This window comes from Rhineura floridana, chromosome 12, assembly GCF_030035675.1.
Source record: "Rhineura floridana isolate rRhiFlo1 chromosome 12, rRhiFlo1.hap2, whole genome shotgun sequence".
Lineage (NCBI taxonomy): Eukaryota > Metazoa > Chordata > Lepidosauria > Squamata > Rhineuridae > Rhineura > Rhineura floridana.
The window spans coordinates 12,246,631-12,273,453 of NC_084491.1; the positions used below are offsets into that span (position 1 = coordinate 12,246,631).

General features: G+C 44.8%; 1 protein-coding gene across 3 annotated transcripts in view; it reads right to left on the minus strand.

Annotated features, from left to right (window-relative positions):
• Positions 1-9,873: 9,873 nt before the first annotated feature.
• PHYHIP (phytanoyl-CoA 2-hydroxylase interacting protein) overlaps positions 9,874-26,823 on the minus strand; it is a 68,653-nt gene continuing 51,703 nt past the window's right edge. For all 3 annotated transcript variants that reach the window (XM_061592790.1, XM_061592789.1, XM_061592791.1), the window contains exons 2-5: positions 25,203-25,386; positions 15,036-15,210; positions 12,049-12,166; positions 9,874-10,417 (exon numbers count right to left, since the gene is read on the minus strand). In XM_061592790.1, the coding sequence (XP_061448774.1) occupies positions 9,883-10,417; positions 12,049-12,166; positions 15,036-15,210; positions 25,203-25,367 (993 nt within the window). In that variant the 5' untranslated portion in view covers positions 25,368-25,386 and the 3' untranslated portion in view covers positions 9,874-9,882. The remainder of the gene's footprint in view (positions 10,418-12,048; positions 12,167-15,035; positions 15,211-25,202; positions 25,387-26,823) is intronic.

The window sequence follows — 26,823 nt, forward strand, 5'->3', positions numbered from 1 at the left end:
CAATCATCTGACAATAGCACAGTCATTATTTTTGGAGTGGGACTGCAGAAGATAGCAAGGATACAGCTTAACCTGAGCACAAACAGAAGGCACTTCCAGACTGTCACTATTTTTGTGGGTGGGATTCAATGGCATATTGGCAAATTTGGGTTGTGTAATTTGTGTATTTGGCACTCTTGAGCAACAAGCCTGCATTTAAAAAAAACCAGACTTTTTACATTAAGGAAAGTGACAGGAAAATGCACTGGAAAGTGTAAGATAACAATTACATGATGCAACATCATATAACCTCCCTGCGAACAAATCAGAATGGATGCTCAATACACAGCTGGCGTCATATAACCTCCCTGCAAACAAGTCTGGGTAATTACTCAATAAACAGGTCATCTGAAAGCAACCTGAGATTGTGAGTAGAGTTGCCAGTTAAAACACTCTTGAGATGCGAGTCATAACAATGTTGAACCAGCAGCCACTGAAACTTCACTGGGTGCTGATTATGTAAATGGCCAGAATTAGAACTTTGTGTGAGGACCTTCACTTGTGGCCACCAAAGGCTACATTTATGAATCCATGGAAGATGGTGAAACAGAAGAGCAACCATTGTTCAGGCTAGGTTGGAGCCTTTTGTTGTTATGTGCCTTCACTTATGGTTTCGACTTATGGCTACCCTCTGAATCAGTGACCACTTTAAGGAACAATAAAAAGCTCTGTCAAAGATGAAGTTTGTGAAAATAAAAAAACAAAAATGTTCTGTTTTGGGGATGACTCTCATGAGCTCATGCACACACACACTTTATTTGCCATTGCACAACCCAAAATCTTTCAGATGTCAAGCACACTCATTATGGGTTCTCTGGTGACAATGTGGAGAGTGAAAATAGCAGAGGCAGTTGGACACAGGTTTGTCGTTTATTGATACACACTGTAAGCACAGCACAGTCTTTGCTCAGGGGGATATTGTTTTACAGCGTGCATCGTACATACAATCTGGAAAAGCACCACTTGAAATTAGGGACGCTGCTTAGGCTGTTACATGAGAGCCATGCTGAAATTCTCAGCCACATGCAAGGGTTTTGAGGGCTGCTCGGAGAGACTCAGAACAGATGCCCAAATTCTTAGACTGCCTCACTGATATTGCAGCCAGAAAGGCCACCATTCTCTTGTTGGAATGAAGCAACAATGCTTGTTGTTAATTACCTGAACCAGTGGGAGGTGCTAGACAGAAAGAGTAATGTTTTGTATTCCTCTCATTGACCACCTGGTAACTTGTTTCTTGGAGCATCTTCTTCCTGCTTCTTCTCGGACCACACAACCGTCCTTTGTTCTCCTGCCATGTTGTAAGGATGTGCTGTGTCTCTGACCTCTTACTCAGAAAGATGGCTATGTGTACTTTCTGTAATTTAACTTTTCTTTTTCACCTTTATTAGTGACTGTAACAGACTGATGTGTTGCAACTGTTGTGTTAACTCTGCTGACTCCCAATATCTCTAAATCAGCCTAACTCAATCTGGTACCCTCTAGATGTTTCAGATTATAGCCCTTATCAGGCCCAGCCAGCACAAGTGGTTTGGGAAGGCTGCTCCAACTGCTATACTCCTAGTCACAGACTCAAGGATATCCTGATTCTTAGACAGTTTAAGCATCTTTTCCAGGAAAACTGGTGCCTACCGACTAAACAATGTGTAATATGCATGAATGCAGAGTATATTTTCTGTCTTCCCCCACCCCAACTTAAATAGCAGGTGCAGAGGAGTCAAATTAGGTTTGGGCCCAATGCCTATGACATGCAGGGAGGGGGCATTTAACCCTTTCTTCTGCATCCTGTTCCCATGGAAATCACATCTCCTCAAATCTGCTAGTTGCTCAAGGAGGAAAACTGTAAGAGGTGCCAATGAAAGAGGCTGTGATTTTATGCCCTTTTCATCCAGGTAACCATTCCCACATAGCAGAGGAATTCCAGGTCCTACGTAAAAGAACCTAGGATTTTACCAATTATTCTGGGGCATATTCTAGGCACAGATTTGGTCCATATGGGGAATTGGCCAGGCTTGTTTGACATACCCATGTGAAAGGAAAGTATGCTCTGAAATACACCCTAAACATCCCCCCTGAAGTTACAGACTGCAAGGAAAGCAGTAGTAGGTGGCCGGTAGGGATGGGAGAGAAATTTGATTCAGTTTGCACTTAAAAAGTCTAATCTATCCTATTTTCACTTTCCAAAACAATATGAGAACTGAAACACAGCCATCCTTTGACATTCGTCCTTATCCAAATTTTGCAATGCAATTCTCCAACCAATGTTTACAAAAAAAGAGAGCTTATTTTACAGGGAAATGTGCATAAAAATGAATATATTACAGGAAACAATATACATACATGCATTATATTAGGAGAAATTGCTTGCAAAACTTGTACATTAGTCAAGACTGCATATTAAATTTTATTAGGAGAAATCCACACTAAAGCACTGAAGAACTTTCATGAGGATTTTGTAAAAAAAACCCTTAAAATTTGCAGAAATGTGGGGAATTGAATTTAAGACCGGAAAAATTAGAAACTGAGAGAACTGAAACTGACAGATCCATCCCCAGTGGCCAGCTGTCCGTCAGGAAAGTTTATCCTCCATTACTGCCTTTGCTTTGATGAATCCCTAAGTAACAGCACGGTTTAAATCTCACTATCTTTTAAGTGATATGCAAAAATCCATATTTTGAAGATCCCTACTTTTCTGGATTCATCCTGAATGCATGTGACCCCCCCAGTTCTGCAAGTACAGTCCATGTCAACTGACTCTGAAACTGAACACAGGAAACTGTCTTATACTGAGTCAAGGCACTGGCCCATCTTGTTCAGCCTTGTTTAAACTGATAAGCCAAAGCAGTTACACTTGGGGGTTTGGGACAGGACTCTTTCCCAGCTCTACCCAGAGATGCTGGCAATTGAACCTGGGACTTTCTGCATGCAAACAGATGCTCTTGTCTGCCACTGAGCTAAGGCCCTTGCCCTCTAAAGGAGTGTTTGTAAGGGCATTTGACATGAAGTGATTGACCCTAAGCATATTTCAGGGCCACATAATCATAAAAGAACTGGGGTAAAGTGAGACAGTAAGGCTTGCATTTTGTGGATTATTTAACACTGGATGTGTTCATGAATATAATTTCCCTTAACATACTGCATTCTTGAAGAGACATTTATCCTTTTGCTTAGTCCTCATTTACCTTCCATGGGAGCACAAGCTAATGCTTGACTAATTGGCTTACCTGATCTCTAGAACACCAAGGACGTGTATCACACCAACCATTGCACACACTGATGGTCTGTCCTTCTGAAGTGGCTCTTGTACAGTGACACATTTACCCTCCTTTGTTGAGAAAGGGTTTTCTCTCTCTCTCTATTCACATTTTCCCTATATTGCCAATGTCTGTCACTTAGGCACACTCCAAACAAGCAGCTTATCACATGGCAAAGCTGTTCCTGGACTTCACATGGGGATTCCATGCAGGAAAGAGACTGTAGAGCAGATGATCTGCTCTCTGATTCAGTCCTTGGCATCTTCAGGTAATCAAGTGGATCAAGGGTCAAGTGATAAAGTCCTCTGCTGGAGAGCTGCTGCCAGTCAGAGTAGTAAAGAATGCTGAGGTGGATAGACAAAGCCTGATTTGGTAACTGGAAAGTTCCTTCCAAAGTTAAAATGCCTTTCTTTGGGTGGCATTCAGTGCTAGTCCTACTTAGAGTAGACTCACTGAAGTTAATAGACACAGCTAACTTATGTTCATTAATTTCAATAGGTCTTCTCTGAGAAGCCCTTAGTTGCATACAACCCTTTCTTTCTTACCACTGTTTTTAGGAGCCAGGCAAAAATATTTTTATTTACCCAGGCTTGCGGTTTTTAATTAGGAGGATAGCTAGATATATTAGTGGCCTTTGTTGTGCTCATACTTTAAGTGGGGTGAGTGTTCCTTTTAAATAGGTTGTCAGACAAGCATTTTAGGTTTTATGTATTGCTGTTTTTTGTCTTTTATTTTTTTAATGTCTTTATTATTTTAATTTAATGTGTAAATTGCTTTGAGACACGAGTGTAAAAAATGCAACTAATTATTTAAAAGGACATCAAAATTTCAGTCTTTTTATCGCCCATCAACCAATTAACCTCCTCTCAATCCAATTATGCAATACTACAATCCCAATACTGGGAGGTGGGAAAAATTGATCAACCCCACCCCCGGGTCACCCCGTTCTTCTAACCAGCCTTCCATCAAATAGCTTAATTTAAGGCAGCTAACTGAGCACCAGCATTTCTTTCCCCATCATTTAATTGATTCAGGGAAGATATTTATATAGAGACTTGGATCATTCAGTTCCCCCACTAATTATTTTGTCCATAAGAAGCTTTAACACATGGCTGGGGCTGATGGGAGTTGTAGTCCAAAACATCTGGAAGGCACCAGGTTGGCAAAGGCTGCTATAGTACCCTTCACATCCTCTGTTCAGGGCAATCAACCAGTGTGATGCACCCTCAGCTTGCTGCATCCTTTTCTGTGTACAACTGTGCAATCACCACTGAGCACAATAACCTCCTTGGCCTGCCTCACAGCAAGACTGTCACCTGTTACCGTTCTATGCCTCTTCACCAGTAAAATGCACTCTGTTCACACTGGAAATGTAACAGGAGATACTTTTTTTCTTACTAAGCTAGGAAGGTGCAAATCTCATGGTTCCTCCTGACACAAGTTTCTAACATTCCTGTTGGTGGTGATGGGGGAGCTTCTTTTTCCTAACATACACTGCAGTCAGGCTTTCTTAGCATACATTGACAAAGCCAGGAAAAGTGAAGGACAGCTTAATTTGCCGAGCACAACAGCCTGAAAGCACATACAGTATTCCCAAGGGCAAGTGACACTTTTTCGTTGGCAAGGTTGCAACACTATGCAGTGCAATGGGGAACAGGGGCATGGGATGGGGAGGACATTGAAAGGCAGTATAGAAAAGCCAGGGTTCTTATTACACCATGCTCGTAGCATTCACAGGACAATACTGCTACAGCACACAGCAAACACTACACAGCTGGCTGCACTGAACATCGGGGTGCTTGCACATTTCGAAACGCTGCCAAGAATAAAAACAGACCTGTGGCCCTGAAAGCCAAGCCTCCATCGCAATGGGAACACCTCTTCCCTTTAAGAGCTGATTCATTGGCTGCCATGTAATTTAAAACACACACACACACACTCTTTAATACACCTTTGAATGTGACACTCATTTAACGAACAGCCATTGGCTCCAGGTTCAAGGTACAATCCACTCAGCTTTGCCAATATAGCCCCCTGAAATGGAATGGTGATTGTATCAAGGTGAGGTATATTCCAGACATCCTTGGGATAGCTACAGCCTTCACCAGCCTGGTGCCCTCTGGATGCTTTGGACTACAACTCCCATCAGCTGCAGCTAGCATAGCCACAAGATGACAGCGGTAGTGACAGGACCATGTAAAGATCGCTGATATACCATAGTGGGTTTTTTTCAGCTAATGAACTGTTATGCAGGAATGGCCTCAAAATTACACACTGGCTACTTGGGGGATTGTATATCCTCCAGCATAGTCTATACAAGATTATGAATTTGCTTCTACTGTCTGCAAAAGGGACTTCAGTTTGCCTTGTCAATCAGCAAAGAGCAACCTGTCTTTGCAGACTCCCCCCAGGCACTGATATTGCCCAAAGTTCCTTATGTACAGGACTGTTTCATATATGGGACCAGGGCTGATGGGAGTTGTGGTCCAAATTTTCTGGAGGGCACCAGATTGACAAAGGTTGGACACAGTGAATGTGCCTTACATTTACCCTGTCTTCAGCCAACTGCAGTGATCTCCTGCTTTTAAAGTTATTTGGGTTTTGCAATGGAGGAAAGTGGCTATCAAGTCCACAGCAGAAAGATAGTGGTTAAAGTGGGAATGTGGGAGAGCCACATTCAAATTCTTGCTCATGCATGGATCTTGGACAAGTCACTGACTCTCTCTACCTGTATTCATGCAGGGTAAGGCTACTGGTGGCTGCTATGTTCTACCTTCACTGTCACATTCTGTTTACTAGTTGCTGGAACTCAAAGCAGGGAGAGTGCTGTTGCACTCATGTCTTGCTTGTGGCTTCCCATGGGCATCTGGTTGGCCACTATGAGAACAGGATGGACTAGATGGGCCTTTGGCTTCATTCAGCAGGGCTCTTCTTGTCTCCTCAGGATTTTCAACAGGCTCACCTTTCCACATAGAGTCATCTGTGGATAGATTTATCAGCAGTTTTGCTACAGAATCCGCATACACTGTGGATAATTTTGATGGGCTACAATCTAAAGCAGACTGTCAGCTCATGGCAGATCCCTGACCAGGTATGTTGGGCCCTATGACAAGCTGGTGTCCTCCACATGTATTGGACAACTCCCACCAACCGCAGCCAGCAACATCTTGAAGGGCACCAGAGTGGGAGAAGTGTTGGAGACTCAAAATGTCAACTTAAACCAAAATGGAAAGAAATCTAACCTAAACAAGCCTGGAAGAATTCAATTGGGCTAGATGATTGATCTATAGATCAATCATCTAGCCCAACTGAATTCTTCCAGACTCAAAATGTCACCCATTTATTTTGTTGTGGGTTTTTTTATTTCTCTCTCTGTCCTCGCAAGGTGATTTTCTCAAGGTGTGGGAGCACATCAGTGAGGATTTCCCCCCCTTTAAATTCCCCCCATGGGATGGTGGGGCGGGGGAAGCTCTCTGGTACAACTTTTCCTCAAGCACCTTGGGCTTCTGCCATGATGCAAAATGGAATTTCTGCTGGTCACAAACTGCACGTTACATGCCAACTCAAGGAATATGAGTGGAGACACAGAGAATGGAAACTCCCTTTCCTCCCTGGCTGCGTGGATAAAGTGGATAGTGAAATTTTCTCCCACTCATATATAATAGTAGAACTCAGGGCCATTCAATGAACCTAGATGATTCTGTGAAGTGCTTCTTCACACAACACATAGTGATGGTATGGAGTTTGCTCTCAAAAGAGGCAGGGATGGCCAGCAACTCAGATGGCTTTCCAAAAGGATTAGACAAATTCATGGAGGATAAGGCTATCAGTGCCTACTAGCCACAATGTTCTCCCTTCACGGCCAGAGGCAAAATGCCTCTGAATGCCAGTTGCTGGAAGCCACAGTGGAGGAGAGTGATATTGAGCTGAGGTCCTGCCTGTGGGCTTCCCACAGACATCTGTGCAAACAGGATGTTAGACTAGACGGGCCTTTGCCAGGGCTCTTCTTATGGAATTCACTCCCAAGATGTAGTGAGGGCCACCAACTTGGATGGCTTTAAAAGATTAGTCAAATTCATGGAGCAGAAGGCTGTCAATGGCTACTAGCACTGATGACTATGTTCTGCCTTCATTATTGGAGGCAGCAGGTCTCTGAATACCAGTTGCTGGGAATCACTGCTGGGGAAACTGCTATTGCACTCATGTCCTACTTATGAGCTTCCAAGAGGCACTGTGAGAACAGGAAGCTGGTTTAGATGGGCCTTTGGCCTGATCCACCAAAGCTCATTCTTAATGGCTGTGCTATCCTGTCTTTGCGCCAAGCACACTCTCAGTGCCCTGAGTAAAAATGAAGTGGTGTGCAAGCAGCTCTCTTGGAAGGTAAAATATGCATATTCTCTCTCTCTGTCTCTGTCTCACACACACACACACGAAGAAGAAAACCCAAACAAATCAAAAGAGGTGGCCCGAGCCTGAAGCACAGAAAAGAGAGGTGGGAGTAAGCAGCTGCCAGGAGCAGGTCTAGCCTGTCTCAGCAGAGCAGGTTCCTGATGCCTGAATGAAGTAATGGGCATGTTGAGACTGAGCGGAGCTGGGGAGAGGCCAGAAATGAACTGATAACACCTCTCAGGCCAAGCTGATCTTCCCCTTTTTCCCATCCCTCCTAGTTTCTTCTTCTTAGCTGCAGCAAGTGCACCACTTGCTTAGCCACAAATTGGCTGCAGGCAGACAGCACGGTCCAGCAGATAGGAAGTTTGGCCTTGGTGATATTAAAACCCCACCTTTGCCACTGACTAGCTGCACGGTCTCAGCTAAGTCACTTTACGTTATGCAGGCTGTACATGGCCAAGGTTTGCAAGGGTCTCCCAGCCGGCAAAAGCAGCCTCAAGAGAGCTGCAGTTGGGAGCAAAGGAATTGGGGTGGTGGTGGAAGCACGTGCGTAACCCTCCCCCCTCCAGCCATGGGAAGCAAAGAAGAGCAGCAGATGAAAGGGTGATGCAGCCCCTTCCCCCTATTATGCCACAACCTCTGAGCCTGTTGTTGGGTGAAGCTGCATCCATCTGCATGTCGCTTGGCCCTTGGCCTCAGTTCTCCATACTCCAGCAGGGAGAAGGAGCAGCTCTCTTTCCCCCACCACCCTCAAAAGACATCAGATGAGGACACGCAGCTTAGGCCAATGTGGGCCAATTGGATTTCTCTGCCAGCCCAGATAAGGTGAGCTACCAGGCAAGGCTTAGCTGCGTGACAGAGAGGGGAGGCTTGCTGGGTACACCTGGGCAGCCGCCACCCACCACTAGCATTCCAGTCCTCCACTAAACTTGCCAAAAGGCCTGTAGGAACTTGTTTCTCTCTCTTTCCTCACTCTCTTTCCCCCCTCCCCTGCCGCTTCTTTTAGTTCATCAAAATACATAAAGGATGTGAAGCAACAGGGCTGCCACTCCCTGAGGAAGTGAAAAGAAGCCACCTGTGATTCTCTTTCCTGGGACCTCTTAACCGCCCTTCCTTTCCAGGAGCCAATGGCACCATCCCCAGGCCTCTCTCCGGCAGCCCTTTTCCCATGTAGACCACAGAATAGTTCTGCATGTCACAAAACCTGCTTGAGGGGGTGGTGTTTATGCCAACTGAGGATTTGAGCTTCCCCAAGAGGGGACATTCTCCCTCAGAAGCATACAATACCCAAGCGCAGGCAGCTGGTGTCTCTATGCCAGTGGGGCAGTAGAATCGGCTCCAAGTTTTAACCCAAACTATTAAGGTGTGCTGCACAGCTCCTTGAAAGTTCGGACTAAAACCCGGACCAGATTCCACTGCCTCACTGGCATGGAACCACGAGCCACCACTGCCCAAGTGAGCAGAGAATGCCGTTGATCAGGGGTCAGGAGGAACCTGTGGCCTTCCAGTTATGGTTAGACTATAATGCCCATCAGCCATACAGCCAGCATGGGCAAAGGTCAGGGATGATGGGAGTTGTAGTCTAGCAACATCTGGAGTGCCACTCCCCATCCCTGCTTTAGATGAAGACAACCCAGAAAGCATGGCCCCTTGGGAGGTGCAGTAGGAGAAATGGGATGGCATAAACAAAGGGGCCAGTGGCAATGGGGTGAGAGAGAAGCAGAAAAGGGCTCCGCTGAGGATCACCTGTTTCAGAAGGCAAGATCATTTATCACACTGGCCAGAGTATTTGCTGTGTGTGCAAACTGAAATGTCCCTTACTGAGTGTGAGTGGGGCAAGGGGGACGAAGGCAAGTGGTTTTTCTCCCTACAGAGAGAACCAAGGAAATCTAGGGTTGACCCATTCACAATCTGACCTACTTGTTTATCTTGCTGGAAGAGCAGGGCCCTGTAAAGGTGTCTCCATCCATCTCTCCCTAGTTGATGGCTAAGGAAACATGCAAAAGACGGAGAGTTGGATGCAGGGCTGGTGAGATGTGGTGAAGGCCCCACTGCTCTAACATCCCCCTTGGCCCCAGCTGCGAGGAACCAACAGCTCCCAGCTGGCCACATCCACAGCCAAGCACCTTAGCAGAGATCTTTCACATCCGTGCTTTGCACCACCTCCCTCCCCTCCCCACCCCACCCCACCCCTCTTCAGTCTCTAGCGCCCCACGCTGATGTTGCACGTCTTGCAGCTGGGATCTTTCTTGGCGTCGGCGGTGGAAAGGCTCATGAGCTGATGGCCGCTGATCTCCCCCAACACCCCTAGGCTGAGGTCAACTGGCTCAGTGTAGATGATCTCCAGGATGACATCCTGGGCATGGCAGTAGATGAGCTCCCCGTCCTCCACACAGCAGGTCAGGAACTTGTTGCAGGTAATGTCCAACTGGGGCAGACGCTCCTGGCAGAAGTGGTCTCCGGGGGAGCCCTTGGGTGCCAGCACCAGGATGACGTAGTGGTAGGCTGTGTACATGCAGTAGAAGTCCGCAAAGTAGAGGTTGGTGTTGGGGCCAAAGAGGCGCTGGGCAGGGATCTGGAAGCGGTAGCGGCCATAAGGGGAGTCCTGTGGGGGCTGGCCTGTGTTGAACTCCGTGTTGCAACTGAAGAAGATGCCGTGCAGCATGCCGCTGGTGGGCGAGCCGTGGCTGCCACTGTTGTCCTTCAGATATGGCGTCATGACATTCCCGCAGTGCATTCTGACCGGGAGGGAGAGAGACAGACAGTCAGCCAAGGGGGCAGCCAGCTGGGTCTGGGCTTAAATGTGGAGAGGGTTATCACGGCTTCACAGCTATGCCCTTGCTGGGGATCACTGCCTCCCAATTACAGCAAGTGACCCCAGGACGGTGGGAGCGGTTGCTCAATATGCATTTATTTTTTTTACACTTCCTGTATATCCAGCCTTTCTTCACAACAGCCCTGTGAGGTAGGTCATGACAGCTGAGAGACAGGTGACTGGCTCAAGTTTACCCAGTGAGCTTCATGGCCGAGTGAGGATATGAACCCTGCTCTCCCAGGTCAGAGTCCAATACTCTGACCACTGCACAACACATGTTCCGGAGCAGATGAAGCAACCAATAACCCCATCCCTTACCACTTCCAAATTCCTAGCCTAGCTCAGGAAAGAGGAGTGAGAGCCAGTGTGATGTAGTGGTTAAAAAGTTAGACTAGGACTTTGGAGACCTGAATTCAAATCTCCTCTCAGCCATGAAGCTCGCTAGGTGGCCTTGGGTCAGTAGTTATCTCTTAGCCTGACCTACCTCACAGGGTTGTAGTGAAGATAAAAAGGGGGGGGAGAAGAGAGATTTGTCCTGCCCTGAGCTCTTTGGAAGAAGGGCAGGAGGAAAATGTAATTTAAAAAAATGTGTTGAGAGATAGGCGGTGATGGCCACCAACTGGATAGATTTAAAAGAAGGTTAGACAAATTCATAATGGAAAAGAATGGCTACTAGCCATGATGGCCATGCTCTGCCTCCATAGGTAGAGGTAGGATGCTTCCGAATACCAGTTGCTGGAAACCGCAGGAGGGGAGAGTGCTCTTCGCACGCACTTAAGTCCTGCTTGTGGGATTCCCATGTGCTACTGACCAGCCACTGTGAGAACAGGATGCTGGGCCACATGGGCCATTGGCCTGATCCAGCAGGCTCTTCTTATGTTCTTAGAGTGTGGCATAGTGATTACAGTGTTAAGGCTAGGCCGAGGGACGCCTGGCTTCAATTTCCTACACAGCCATGAAGTTCATGAGGGTGACTGTAGGTCACTCTCAGTGAGCCTTACCTACCTAACAGGATTGTTGTGAAGATGAAATGAAGGGTAGGGGAACATGCATACTGCTCTTTAAGTTCCTTGGAGGAAGGATGTGATAAAACTGTAGTACAATGAATGGGTGCTCTGTGATCAAAACAAGAGGCTATCAGGAATCCACATGCATGTCTTGCATTCTCAATCTCTGGTGGACACTCTGAAATTAATTCTACCTTCAAGATAAGACTACTAGTAAACATGACAAATGGGAGGCTATGGCTGGACTTCCCAGTACTGGCTGGACCACTTTCTATGAGCCCTGATACCAGACCAGAAGGGAGGTTTTAGTATAAACTTTGGGGTCGGCAACTTGAGGCCCCCAGGGCCAAATCCAACCTTCTGATGCCATCTTCCCAGTGCAACTGTCAGAAAGAATAAGAGGAGTTGGACAAAGAACATCTGTGACAATAGAACACGGCATCTTGTGCGGGTATGGGTTAGGGTTTCCAGCACTCATCAGCAATTTTGTCACTTGGGCTCTCACTCACATGCGCCCATCGCAGCTGCGGGGTTTGAAGGCCCTCACCTGACGTGCTGGAAATATTCCTTGGTGTGGTTCCGATAGAAGACTGAGAACCTGAGCATCCTCCCCGCAATGAGTTCGGCTTTCTCCTGCAGCTGGGCCAAGTGCTCCTTAGCATAGTCTGCAGGGAAGATTAAGGGATGCAGCAGTTTTACAGGGTAGCTTTCTTACCTCCTGATTGTTTGGTGCATAGCCAACCTCCCCCTCCTCTGGCCCCACATTCACCCCCCTCCTTCTCACCACACCTGGCTTCCCGATCTTCCCCTTGTTGCCTCCAGCCTGTTCTCCTGCTTTGTCACCTCCTCCTCTGGGCGTCTTGCAATGCCACGCCTTTTGCCTCCTACTCAGCAGCACTGCTCCATCATGAAATCTGGATCTACAACCTTTCAGCACCACTCAGCCTGTTCCAGCTCTCATCAGCCCAGGCCCTGCCTTTTAGCCAGCGCAAACAAGTGTGCCCGTTTTGTTTTTTGAAGACTCTCTTCACTTGGTCCTTAACTTCAAAACATGCAACAATTGCACACCATTCCCTTTCCTTTCCAGGTACGTAGGGTTTCTGAGGCTACCCAAGTGTTTTTGGACAAGTCACCAGCTTGCAGGCAGTGGTGCTGTGGAAGGAGAAGGCAGGGGAGCACCCATCTAGCATTTTGTTTCAGAGCAGAGATGATGTCATCTGCTAGAGCACCAAGGTGGTAATTAACAGACCCTCCTTAGTCTGGCAAGAGAAAGAGGTGATCATGAGGCTTTTAGGTGTTACTATTGTTTGTGACAGTTTAGCATAGAGAAAGTCAGAGAATAAGGAAAAATAAGCAGAGGAAGGATACTTATTTCCTTTTCTTTGATTGGGTTCCCACTCCTTTGCAAGAATGTTTGCACTTCTAATTGAAAGCTAACAGTTGCATTTCAGCCACAGATGTGAAGGCCTGAAAAAAAAATCTGGAAAAATTAAAGGGTAAAAAAGCCCACCCACCCCCATTTTTCAGGAAAAATTCACAGAAAAAATGGGAAAAAATGGATTTTCTCAATTTTTCCACTTTTTCCCCCCTAGGCCTTCACATCTCTGACAGCCAGTGTGGTGTAGTGGTTAAGGTGTTGGACTACGACCTGGGAGACCAGGGTTCAAATCCCCACACAGCCATGAAACTCACTGAGTGACCTTGGGCTGGTCACTGCCTCTCAGTCTCAGAGGAAGGCAATGGGAAACCCCCTCTGAATACCGCTTACTGTGAAAACACTATTTGTAGGGTCGCCATAAGTCGGAATCAACTTGAAGGCAGTACATTTACATTTTCACATCTCTAATTTCAGTTGGCTGAAGATCTTTCATTAAAGCTCAGTGTGTCTTACAAATTGGGCCTATGCAGTTAGAAAGAAGCACCCCTGAGTTCAATGGTGCTTACTCCCTGGTAACTATGCACAGGACTTCTCTCATGCCACAAGCAATAGTAAGACTTATTATTTTCTCTTCAGCCTATTTATAGGGGCTGCCATGGTTTCTGTTGCACTTTAAAATTTACCATTACACAGCCACTTGCAGGTAAATAGAGAAACCATACAGCAGAGAGGAAATTCAGTTGTAGGGAAAAGCCAGAGTATATCTGACATGAATTTTACGGCAGTAAGGACAAAATAGATGGAATGCTTTAAAAAGTAAATTGCAGGTGAGCAAGAGTGAGGGTGGGGAATTGATCTGGATTGGGGCCAAGACATGGGGGTAGAGGGGGCTGGATCAGGGCCCCCATGCTTGCCATTTGCATTGGAGGAAAAAGCTCTCATGAGAGAGAGAGAGAGAGAGAGAGAGAGAGAGAGACTCTCTCTTAAAAGTAAGAGCCTCGTGCCTTGTAGGTTATCCCAGTACCTCAGTGGCCAGAATACTGGAAGATGGAAAAAAGTTGATTTCTTAATGGAATCCTGCCTCCTTGCTTTCCCTTATATTTCAGTGTTGGGCGACTTGCAGCCTTCCAATTTTGTTGGTTTCTTCCAGCACCCATCAGCCCCAGCTAGCACGGCCAATGGGCAGGAATGATGGGAGCTGGAGTCCAGCAACATCTGGAGGGCAAAATGTTCTCCAACCCTATTATAACTTCTTCACACATAAAAAGACAGACGTTTCCTTTTTCTACAATGAAAACTCAAACATTCAAGGAGAATTTCTTAAACCACTCCGGGTTTTAGTCCGAACTTTCAAGAACTAAAGCTCGGAAGAAAATCTGGAGCAGATTCAGCTGCTCCACTGACATGGAGCCACTAGATGCAACTGTTCTTGAAGAGGCCAAACCCCACTGGCTTTCCTGTGTCAAGGGTCCCAAACAACCCCCATTGATGTCAACAGGGTTTTCAAAAAAGAACTACTCAGTGGGCTTTGCCTGCATGGTTTAGACTGAGTTTATCTCCCACATTACCATACTCAAAGAGTATAAAATCCACTGCATGAGGCTGCTGCTTCACCTTGCCTCACAGTTTTATTTTATTTGCAGATTTATAAACTGCTTTACAACCAAAAGGTACTAAAGCAGTGTACAACAAGATAAAATAGTAAAAAATACAAAAGATTACCAACTCTATAAATTAAAAGCAATAAAACAATTTCTGCTATTAGTATTCCTTAAAATGACTGGTTCAAACTTCAAGGAAAGCCTTCCTAAACAAAAATGTATTCAATAGCCACCTAAATATTAAGACACCGCTTGTCTAATTTCAGTTGTTAATTGATTCCAGAGGGCTGGGGATGCAATGCTAAAAGCCTAGTTTCTGGTACAAAGATAGCCAAAACAGTACCTTCCAGATGTTTAGGACTACAGTTCCCATCATCCCTGACCATTGGCTAGGTGACACTGATGGGAGTTGTATTCCAACACATCTGGAGGGCACCGCATTAGCTACCCTGGTTCTAGCACATACTAAGCCCATCCCTGGGGTATGTGGTTCTCTCAGCAGTGCCCCATCTGCCTTGGGGCGACTATGCTCAAGGTCTTCTGCTGAACACTCACCCCCTGTGCAGAATTCGATGGTCTCACTCCATCCAGACACGAGGTACTCCCCATCACTCTGTTTCACTGCCGTCTGCACTGCCACGCTGTATTCTGTCCTGGGACTTAGAAACCAGTGACCCCTCACAGTCATGGGCAGAGCAACCGCCTTGGCCACCAGCTTGGTAGGGACATCCTGCTCAAAGGAAAGAGTCAAGCCACATTGAGAATCAAACTTGATTTGGGGCCCTGGAGTTTTAGGTAGGTACCACCACCGCACAGTTAGCTAAGGGAAGAGATTGTGGAGATGCCAAGGATATACATTAGGGCTTCTTCTTTCAATGCTGGGTTGGTCAGATTTGGACACAGTACAGCCTCCCAGCCTTATAAAAGGCTGTATTTCATCTTTTAATCTATGACAGCTTTTGCCAACCTGTTGCCCTCCACATGTTTGGGATTACAACATCCATCAGCCCCAGCCATCTTGGCCAATGGTCAGGAGTTATGGGAGTTGTCGTCCAAAACATCTGAAGGGCAACAGCTGACAAAGGCTGGTCTATGAAGTTAGAGAAGTCAGGGAAGACGTGCACGTCCTGCTCCATCACTTTCCTTTTTCGTTATCCATAATGGAACAATTACATTCTCCATACTTTCCACCGTCAGGGGAACTCTTTCCTCAGTGAAGCAGAGGATTCTGGGACATACTTTAGAGTGTGATCTCAGTCCATAGAGGACGCTGGCCAGGACTGTTGGGCCTGCCCGTCATCCCATGCAAACTGAAAGTATGTTCTAGAACACATACTTCCCGACACTTCTCCCAGTGCTGCACATGTTGAGGGGAGTTTGGCTGTGGCATGGAAGCTAGCTTCCAAGGAAGCTTCTCCTCCATTTTTTATTTATTTAACAGATGTACAGCCTGCCCTTTACCTTGAGATCTCAAGGCAGGGAAGAATAAAAACTTCATTTAAAACTACTACTAATATTATAAGAATAAAGAATAGGGAAAACAACAAAATGATTCCTTTTCACAGGAGTGGAGCCTGTCCATTATTCCTGGAACAATGAGGTACTAAATGCAGTTCAGCCACGTGTTGTGCTGGAACATTTGATTATTAATTTAATAATTCTTTTTAAAACAAACAAAACAAAAAATCCTTTCCTGTTCCTTTTTTTGGGGTCTATTTTCCTCTCCTTTCCTTGTTTCTTCCTATTTTTATCAGTTTTGGAGAACACAGGGACATAGGCAGCTGCCTTCTACTGAGTCAGACTCACAGGTTCACCTAGCTCAGCAGATCACTCTGATTGGTAGTGGCTCTCCAGGGCTTCAGACAGGGAGTCTCTCCCAGCCCTGCCTGGAGATGTGGGGGACTGAATCCAGGGTCTTGTGCATGCAAAGCAGACATTCCACCACTGAACAATGGCCCAAATGAATTACAGAGAACCTAAAATAATTTACTTATTTATCAGTTTCTGGAGAACCCAAAAGAATGAATCAAATGTGTATTATTGTTTATTTCTTCTGAATAATGAAGAATGGACTACTTTCCCATTATTGTTTTAAGATACTCCTCATACAGAATCCTTGCCATTATGAAAAAGTAAATAATTACTGGGAGGAAATCAAAAATCAAAATTAAACAACCATCCATCAACAGTCGAGCAAATACAAATCTACATTATAATCCATCATAAAACTGCCAAATACCTAAACATTCCAGCTGAACATTAAAGATTCCCAAAGGCTTGAATAAATAGCTTTGTTTTAAGCTGGCATCTAAATGAGAAAGGGGTAGGTGCCAGTTATAATTTAGAGGGAAGGGCACTGTCTAATCAGGGAGCCACCATGTAGGTGTAAGTATAAGTTTTACTGTTTGTAGCCAATGGCCATCCCAATATAGTACAATCAAACAAATATCAAAAGGCAAATAGAGCCAAATACACTTTAAAAGACTCCTGTTACAAAGGATCACACAATGTCTAAAATAGATTAAGAAAAGCCAAAAGGGTTATAATTAAAATAGACTAATCAGAGGCAGGCCCCGGGCATACACCCACAGTTGCTACATGTCCGGCTCTCAGTTTCCCAGCCGCCAAGGCAAATTTCGCCACTTGAAGGGTTACCCATGGATCGGAAGCAGCAAGAAGAACACAAGTTTGCTCCAAGGGTGGTCTGCTTCTCAAAGAAAATAGAATGGCGGCGAGGAATTTCCTTCTAGGGGCAGTATACAGCGCACATCGTAATAAATAGTGCACAATATCCTCCACTTCAGGAGATTCACAAATGCAGTCTTGGATGAATAGGGCGTTTTGTGTATCTCCCCTCCAAAAAAACGGAGGGCATCGTTTGAAAACGTAAGGCCGTAAAGGCCTTTCTTAGAGCGGAGAAGGTCAGCTGGAGGAAATATTGTTCAGGTCCAAAAGTTGTTTTAACTAAGGGACACCAGTACCACAGGGAAAAGGCTGACTGTGTAGAGGCAAACATGTCCTTCCTTCTTGAATAAAACACCATGTAGAAGGTCCCATTATAGAACTTCTCATTCAGGAACCTTGGATTTCACTGCATTTATTTATGCATAACATTAGATGGAGAGCAGGCGGGTGCTTACCTGTACAGACTGTTTGGAATCTGACAGACACATTTATTAATAGGGAGCCACAGAACTGAGGCCAGTGCTTGAAAATCTGGACTGGCTATCAGTTTCTTTCCAAACCACAATAAAAAGTGCTAGCTTTAACCTTGAAAGCCATAGATGGCCTGGGACCAAGATAGTAAATGATCTGCTTGCTCCCATATGAAAGCACCTACATGTTAAGATCCTCTATGACGTTCCATGGCTCCGCAGGAGAGAGCACGTGCCTTGCTTGACTGTCCCAAGTTCAGCCCCTGGCATTTCCAGTTAAAAGGATCAGAAAGAAGGTGATGGGTTAGACCTCTGGCAGAGACTCTGTAGAGCTGCTGCCAGTCAAAGTAGACAATACTGGGTACAGTGGACAAGTGGTCAGACTTGACAGCTTCTGATGTTCAGTGCAAGCTATGCTCAGAGGCTCTGCTCAAGAGTTGGGGCCTCTCCACATAGTCATCAGGTGCCTACTGGGTTTTTTTTCTAATTAGTCTAAGACTTCAATGGTATTTTATTAATATTATTATTATTTATTCAATTTATATACCACTTATATTTAAATAAAACTCTAAGCGGTGTACAACATAAGTCAAAACATCTTAAAACATCTGATACAAAAAACCACAACTGATAAAATACAATTAACTGAACAAAACATCTTCTTTAGTATCAACATGGTATAAACCTTGCACATAAAATTATGTACAAGAAAGGGGAAAAAACATAACATAGTAGACTAAACAAAATATCCCACAGCCTTCAAGAAAAAAAAATAAATAAAGTTTTTTTTAAAAGCTTATTTTTAAACAGTAGATTTAAACAAAATCAGCTCACTTCTTAATCACAATGTAATAAAGCAAAACAATTAAAACAGCCAGCTGCCTTTTGCTGTTTAGTAGCTGCTGTCTATTATGAATTCCATTTGAATAATTTGTTGTAGGTGGTTTTACAGTACCTGTTCTTGGTTGAAACACAGGACAGAAATGTTTTAATAAATAAATGTCCAAGGAAACCCAGGCACTCCTGGAATGCAATCTGGAAATCTGATGAATTTCGACTTATACTTTTGGGTAGGGGTTCGGAAGCCTGAGGGCCGCATTCTCTTCTGGGCAAACTTCCAATGGCCATATGCCAGTAGTGGGCCGGAGCAGAGGCAAAAGTGAGTGGAGCAACTAATGCAAGTTTTACCTTTGTATGACATTATCAGAGTTTAAGGACACGTTCCAGCCAGGCAGAAATATTTGGGGTGTGTGGCCTGGAAAGAGTCCCAAGGGCCAGACTGAGAGACCTGGAGGGCCAAATTTTGCCTCTGGGCCTGAGGTTCCCTTCCCTGGCTTTGGGGTATCTTAAGCTACAATGACATGCTCATCGTTCAAAGGGCAGAAGTTCAGTGATAGAGCATCTGCTTTGCATGCAGAAGGTCCCAAGTTCAACTCCAAGAGGAGGAAGGATTTCTTTTTAGAACAATGGTGGTCAGCTTCTGAAGGGGGAATGCTAGGAACCTCAACACTCAGCTAGCTGCTTTGAGGCATCCTGGCACTTTCAAAACACATTCATCTAGAAACACTGTCTGCCAAGAGGCATCATTTTCAGGTGGGGCAGGAGGGAAGAGTGATTAATTAGGGCTGGGAGTTAGGGGCAAAATTTAATAAAATCAAAAGGGCTGCTCTTAGATTAATTCAGGATTAAAATTGCCAAAAGCAAGCAAACCAACCACAGTGTAGCTTAAGAGCTTTTGCTGTGATTCTTTTCTTTGTTCATTTTTCATAACAACACTAATAATCATATCAACAGGGCAGAGCTGGATGACTGGGAGGTTTGGTTTAGTTATCCAGAAAATGCTCTACTTTCACTGTCACAGGCAGTATACCAATTGCTTGGAATCACAAATGGGGAGAGTGATGTTGATTCAGGCTCTGCTTGCAAGCTTCCCACCCACAGGCATCTGGTTGGCCCCTGTGATCAAGCAGGATTTGATTATTGAGATCTTTTGATGGGGCACTTTGGCTCCACATGCCCCTGAAGTTTGGCTAGGCTTTACCAGGGGCCAAGACTTTAGGGTGGCAGGCCCTGTCCTGTGGACCTCCTTGCCAATAGAGGTTCAGCAGGAGTCATTTTGAGTTGTCTTCCAAAAACTGTATTATTCAGACAGACGTTTCAAACCTGAGATTCTTTGCCCACCAGCTTTTACTGATGTGAAATTTTAAATTGTTTTTACTGCAATACTGTGAGTTTAGATTGTATACTGCCTTGTGATATTTTATATGAAATTGTGGTTTATAAATGTTTAAATTAATAAATAAATAAAAAAGTACATGTTCTTAAAATACATTATTGTGTTCAGATACTGGACCCTTGAAATAGGGAAAGATTTCTGCTTCTAATGTGCATCCTTAATCAGCTTTCTGTGCTTACTGCTGCAGGATAGTGGAGTCTGTGTGCCTCTGATTATAGTAAACTATGCTAAGAACATAAGAAGATTAGGCTGCATCAGGCCAATGGCCCATTTAGTCCAGCATCCTGTTCTCCAAGTAGCCAACCAGACACCCTGATGGGAAGCCAGCAAGCTGGACCCAAGTGCAACAGAACTCTCCCCCTCCTGAGGTTTCCAACAACTGCTATTCAGAAGCATACTGCCTCCAACAGTGGCCAGCAATAGCTATGTTACTGGAATTATGGGTAGTAATCCTTAAATTTGTACCTAGTACTATCTGACTATTTGGGTTGAACTTCCTTAATTTTGGGGACTTAATCTAACAATTTTGTTAATGTTTGCTTACTTTTTGAAAAGTATAACCTGCAGCAGCTAGAGATCTGCATGAAAATGAAACAACTTTCTCAAGGCCATCAAATAAGCGTTTCTCAAAGTTTCTGAACTTGGGCCCCTCTTATAAACTTATTCTACTTTCTGGGAGGCCCCAACCCAGCATGGTGTGGGGAGGGACCCCAGAGCTAAATTGGAGAGCAGAAGGTCCTAGGTTCCATCCCTGGTAGGTAGCAAGTGATAGGAAAGACCTGCCTGAGATGCTGAAGAGCTGCTGCCAGTCAGAGTAGACAATGCTGCGCTAGAATTTACAGGTGGGGAAACAGATCTAGCCAGTAGCGGCCAACCCTCTGCAGGCCAGTACTAGATGCTGCAGCCCTCCTTAAAATAGGTGTTTGTTAGATGGTGCAAAAGTACATGTTTTGTAAAGTTTTCCTGCCTCTACATCAGTGTCTTGTCTTGAAGCACTGAAGAGCGGCTATCACATGTGCTGTAAAAAGTGAGTACCTATTTTCATTTGATGAACATTGGCAGGCTTTTTACTTACAGTGCTCCCAGATGGAGAGCCCTGTAAAAATTAAAAGCATGGAGAACTATAGTGTTCATTAAAACAGTACTGCATTACTGTGAAATACTGCAATATCTATTGCTATCAGTAATTATTGATGAGCAAAGTAGTATAATTCTCTGAAATACAGCCGCATTTTACTGGTGCTGTGTTCCTCCCATCCTCCACCAGTTTAAAAATGACTAATATGCAGCTCTTTACACTTTTAAAACTCAGGTTTCAAAACAGTTCCTGTTGTTTTAGAACCCAAATTTACTCTATCACCTCTCTGCCCTCATTCCAAGAGCCATGGTGGGTAAAACAAAGCTACTGCTAAGGACTTGTTGGGTTGGTAAATCTGCATCTGGACTGTGCCACTTTACCAGATTATGGGGAGGGCTCACATTATTAAATCTGCCTGCACACCACAGAAATAAAATAAATCCCTACATATAGAAAACTAGCATGTCAGGGATAGGAATGGACAGATCAGTCTATCTCTAGGCTGTGTCAGTTCTGCATATGTTCATTCATAAGAGGGTTCCATTTCCACATGGAACTCCCTGCCCATTGATAATAATTATTATTATTATGCCCAGATGGCTTCTAAGTGATTTACAAAACATTATTAGGCAGGCACCTTCACTGTTTTTGGTGCCTACTAAAAACATTTTTGTTTAGGCAAGACTACCCAGGTATAAATCTGACATGCATTTTAAAATGTAATTTTATTTTATGATGTATATTTTTAAAGCTGTTGATTTTATTTACATTTTGACATTTTGGGGGTAACGTATATTTAATATGTGATTTTATCAGAAATTTTAATGTATTTTATATCAAAACTGCTTAGAGGTTTTTATGATTAAGAACTATGTAAATCCTGTTAAATAAATAAACAACATTTAAAATCCACATGAATCTGCTAATGGTGGTATTTTGTGTGGTTCAAAAGAGCATGCATTTTAATGCATTTTACCCTAAACTGTATGTTTTTGACACATTTTTGTCCATTTTTTAAAGCTGAGAACTGTATCGCAACATTCAGAAAAGTGCAAAAACCAAAGGATAGCTGCATTCCAATCTGCATATTAGTTTAGGAAAATGCACACCGAACAAAATCCTGGAGTGTTCCTAGCCAGGGGAAAGGGGCCTTTGGTCATGTGGTCTGAAGTGGCATGGTCTGGACACAGATTTACTAGCTCTGTGAGAATTAGGCCTAAACAGAACTAGGCCTTGGCTTAAACAGAGGGTTAAACAAACCAACCTGTTTTGATAAACAAGCAATGCAAGTGCTTGGAAAATCTTTGTTTGTAAGAGAGAACATTGCCAAGTCAACAGGCCATGGAAAGCCCTCTGTAAAGCAGTGCCGTTACTGTGACAACGGCAAATGCTGAAGAGTCGGGAGACTGGCAAAAAAGAGAGGGAGAAAACCTTCTAACCGAAAGAGTGGTGTGTGTGTGTGTGAGGAAATTAATGTTAAACATTAAGTAGCATTGCCATAGCAACCAACCCACCCTGTTAAACAGCATCCAAATTAGGGACTCCATTTCAGAAGGAGAAAGATGTGAGTAACGCATTTCACGACTCTGCAGCCTTGTTCAAAAAGACACTTTTTAAGTGTTCCTTTCCCATACTGATTTCTCATCATAAGGGAGACACTTTTTAAAAAAGCCTTTAAAGCATCTTGGCCCTCTCTGTTTTATCATAAGGAGAAAGCCTTGTTTCTCCTGTTCTGTCCCCTTATACCAAAGGTGGCATGCATCAGATTTAGTCCTCACACAGCAGGTTCATGTGCGGAAAGGAGTTCCCTTCTCTATCCAGCCTTCATGACTCTCCCGAGACTACACCCCTGACCAGCCCTGCTCTACACACCCTCCTTGAGTGCTTTTGCCTGGCCAGGATGTGCTCTTTGACCTGTGATAATGCCTCCTGCATGCCTGGATGGAGAGATGTGAGTAGATGTATGGAGTTCTCTGGCTTTTGCATAGCTGGAATGTGGTCTACTGTACAAAGGTAAGTCACATCAGTTGCTCTGGCCACTTTTGCCTGTAGACCAAGGCTAGTGCCAGATTTTGTCAGGGCCCTCAGGCTGGTGCCAATGACAGCTCCTCAACACACTCCTGCCGCATGATTTCTCTGCTGCTGCTTTGGGGGCTGAACCACTGACTGCCCTCCAGCGCTTCAGCAGTGGACGGGCACCACTATTTGTGAATGGGAGGTCCTAAGTTCAGGTCCAATCCAACACCTCAAGTTATTCAAAATGGAATGCCACAGCCTGTAAATCTGTGAAATTAGACCTACCCAGACTGTAGATCCATGAAATCAAAATGTTTCATAGGTCAGTGTGTCACAGCATTACACTCTGAATAACTTAAAATGGCAGACGGCCACTGAGGATGGAAGATGAGTTTGCCTCCCATTTAAGAGTGGCACAGATGTCCGTTGCTGAAAAACATTCAGGGGCCAGGCACAAGGGTGAAGAATGGTGGATCAGACTAATATGGGGCTCTTCAAAGCCCCTGGGGCCTTCAGCCAGTGCCTAACCTGGCCAGCATTGGGCCTGCCCCCTATACTGGCACATGGGCTCAGAAAGATTGCCCACAAGATAAAGCAGCTGAAAAATGTTTCCCATGTCTTTTTGGTCTGGAGTGATCTGGCTGTAAGTACTATAGACTAAAATTACTCTATTGGGCTAAAGGTTTTAAAGACTGAGAAAGTGAAAAGGTTCTCTCCCTCCTTCTGCAACCTACATTTGAAACTGACATTTCCAGTATCTTAAGGATTTAGGATTTCAGTATCTTAAGCAATATACCCCATTCTGACTTTGTGTCAAACTGTTTTCTTTTGCCCCTGGTAGTTTTCACATACAGGGCATTAACTATATAATCTATCTATAGTGGGTCTGTACCAGGCCCCATCTGCACTATATATTTAAAACAGAGTTCCCTAGGAAGAGGGATTGATTTTTTAAGCCACCCGGGGAATTGTGTAGGATTAGGGGTCTCCTAACAACTCTCCACATCCTTAACAAACTACTGGGACTCTTTGGGGATAGTGATGACTTTTAAAGTGGTATAACACTGCTTTAAATGCATAGTATGGATGGGGCCCCAGTTTAATTTTCAGGGTTTACGTCTAGAGAATCCTGGGAGTTGTAGTTTGCCAAGAATTATTTGTCAATGATCAAGAGCCACTCCTCATAAAACTACAATTCCCAGGGTTCCTGGGAGATGAAATTTTAAACCAGTATAGCAATACTTACAGCCTTCCAGAGAAGAGATCGAGTTATTGCCAGATGCAGAGGTGGGCTCAAAAATATAGAAACAGGTGCACAATTAAGAATTAGTGGCAGGCTAGGGGAAGGCAACCTGGTGCCTTCCATATGTGTTGGACTTCAACCCCTAGTATTCCTGAGTTATTGGCCATGCTGGCAGGTGCAGATGGGAGTGACAGTCCAACACTTCTGAAAGGCATCAGATTGTTTATCACTAATGGTTGGTAATCGCAGAATCATAGAATAGTAGAGTTGGAAGGGGCCTACAAGGCCATCAAGTCCAACCCCCTGCTCAATGCAGGAATCCAAATCAAAGCATTCCCGACAGATGGCTGTCCAGCCGCCTCTTGAGTGCCTCCAGTGTCAGAGAGCCCACTACCTCTCTAGGTAATTGGTTCCATTGTCGTATGGCTCTAATAGTTAGGAAGTTTTTCCGGATGTCCAGTCGAAATCTGGCTTCCTGCAACTTGAGCCCATTATTCCATGTCCTGCACTCTAGGACGATCGAGAAGAGATCCTGGCCCTCCTCTGTGTGTGTGTGACAACCTTTCATGTACTTGAAGAGTGCTGTCATATCTCCCCCCAGTCTTCTCTTCTCCAGGCTAAACATGCCCAGTTCTTTCAGTCTCTCCTCATAGGGCTTTGTTTCCAGTCCCCTGATCATCTTTGTTGCCCTCCTCTGAACCAACCACTTCCGACAAAGACCTAAGTTTGCATGGGCTAACTGGAGCAAAAGGGAAATAATTCTTATTAACTGGAGGGATTATGGAATAGACATATGAGTATTCAATAATATTCAATAACAGCATGTCCTCTACCACCCTATGTGCCAGGGGTAAGGAACCTGTGGACCTCCTCGGACAACCACATGGTCAGTGATCACAAATGATGGCAGGTGTAGTCCAACATCATCTGTGGAGGGCCACAGGTTCCCCACATCTGCTGTAGGCTACGGCACCCCACTGAGGTAATGGCTCACCCGATGCTTGAATTTGTTGGAGTTCTTATTCTCCTTCTTGTTCAGGTCGATGAAGTAATGGGTAACTCTGTCCAGGTCTCCAACATCCATGGCCCAGGAGATCCGGAATGAGTCGCATGTAATGTTGTTGATCTCTATGCTGTGCGGGGTGGACAACAATTCCATGATCCGGCTGGTTCGGTTCCTATGGTTGGAACAGGCAAAAGATGGGATGGTGAAGGAGGGACACATCAAAAAGGGGTAGGTTTACAACAACCAAAATCCAGTCTGGGAGTGGCCACACTGTCACAAGGGTGAGATGCCTGGAGGCTGCTTGCCACTGCTGTAGTCATCCTCCTTGTCAAACATTCTGATGATGGAGAAAGGCTTTGCTTATTGAGTTGTCAGAGTCCCCTTCTGACCCAGAAGGATATTCAACAGCTTTCCCCAACCTGGTGACCTCCAGATATTTTGGACCTCAGCTCCCATCAGCCCCATGTCCTCTGCAATTGGCTGACACTATGAAGCCTCTGGATTGGCTGGGTCTGGTATAACTACCAGGTACCTGAACATATGGCATTGTGTTATGCTGAGTCAGACCATGGGTTCATCCATCCCACTGTCTGTTTTGGTTGGCAGAGGTTCTCCAGGATCTCAGGTAAAGAGATAGAAAAAAAACCATGCCTGAACTTGTGCCCTCCCTGAATTGAGCCCTTGCCTCTGAGGTTACCTCAGTGACTAACAATCAGCAGCCAAGCCCTCTCTGGAACATAGGAAGCTGCCTTATACTGAGTCCGACCATTGGTCCACCTAGCTCAGTACAGCAGGGCCAGCCAAACTATAGGCCATGGATCACCCATTGTCCACAAGCTTTATTCAAGTGGTCCGTGGCATGATTGTGGATTTGTGGTTGAAGACAGGAAATGGCACATCCATAGCATCCAGTATTCATATTGATTTTAATTGTCATTTGATTGCTTCTTATATTGCATTTTATGGTATTATGATTTGAATTTCATGGAAGTCAAATTGTAATGCAATAAAATACAATATATAAGAAATAAAAGAAGCAATAAATATACAATTAAAAATCGCATCACACCTGGCGCAGCACATTACAATTACTACAGTAGGCAGAAAAATCATTAAGTGGTCCAGCAAGATCCTCAGCAATTTTCAAGTGGTTCTTGGAGGAGGGAGTTAGGGAACCACCTGTCTACACTGACTGGCAGCAGGTTGCCAGGGTCCCAGGCAGGGGACATTCTTAGCCCTACCTGGAGATGCCAGGGCTTGAACCTGGGACTTTCTGCTTGCAAAACAAAAGCTCTATCACTGAGCTACAGCCCTTCCCCACCATTACTATTATCATTACTACTACTACTGTTATTATTGATATGGCACTATCAGTGTGCATGGCACTTCACTGAACCCTACTTGGAGATGCCAGGAATTGAACCTGGGGCCTTCTGCATGCAAAGCAAATGCTCTACTATTGAGCTATGGTCCTTCCTCAAATAATACTTACCTCCAGAGAGTGACTCTATAGTTTTCCATTCTGCCACCACCACCACCCTCTCTCCTGTGCCTAATTAATTCTTTCTGAAACCACAAAGCCATCTGAAGAGCGGGTGTCATCCTACAC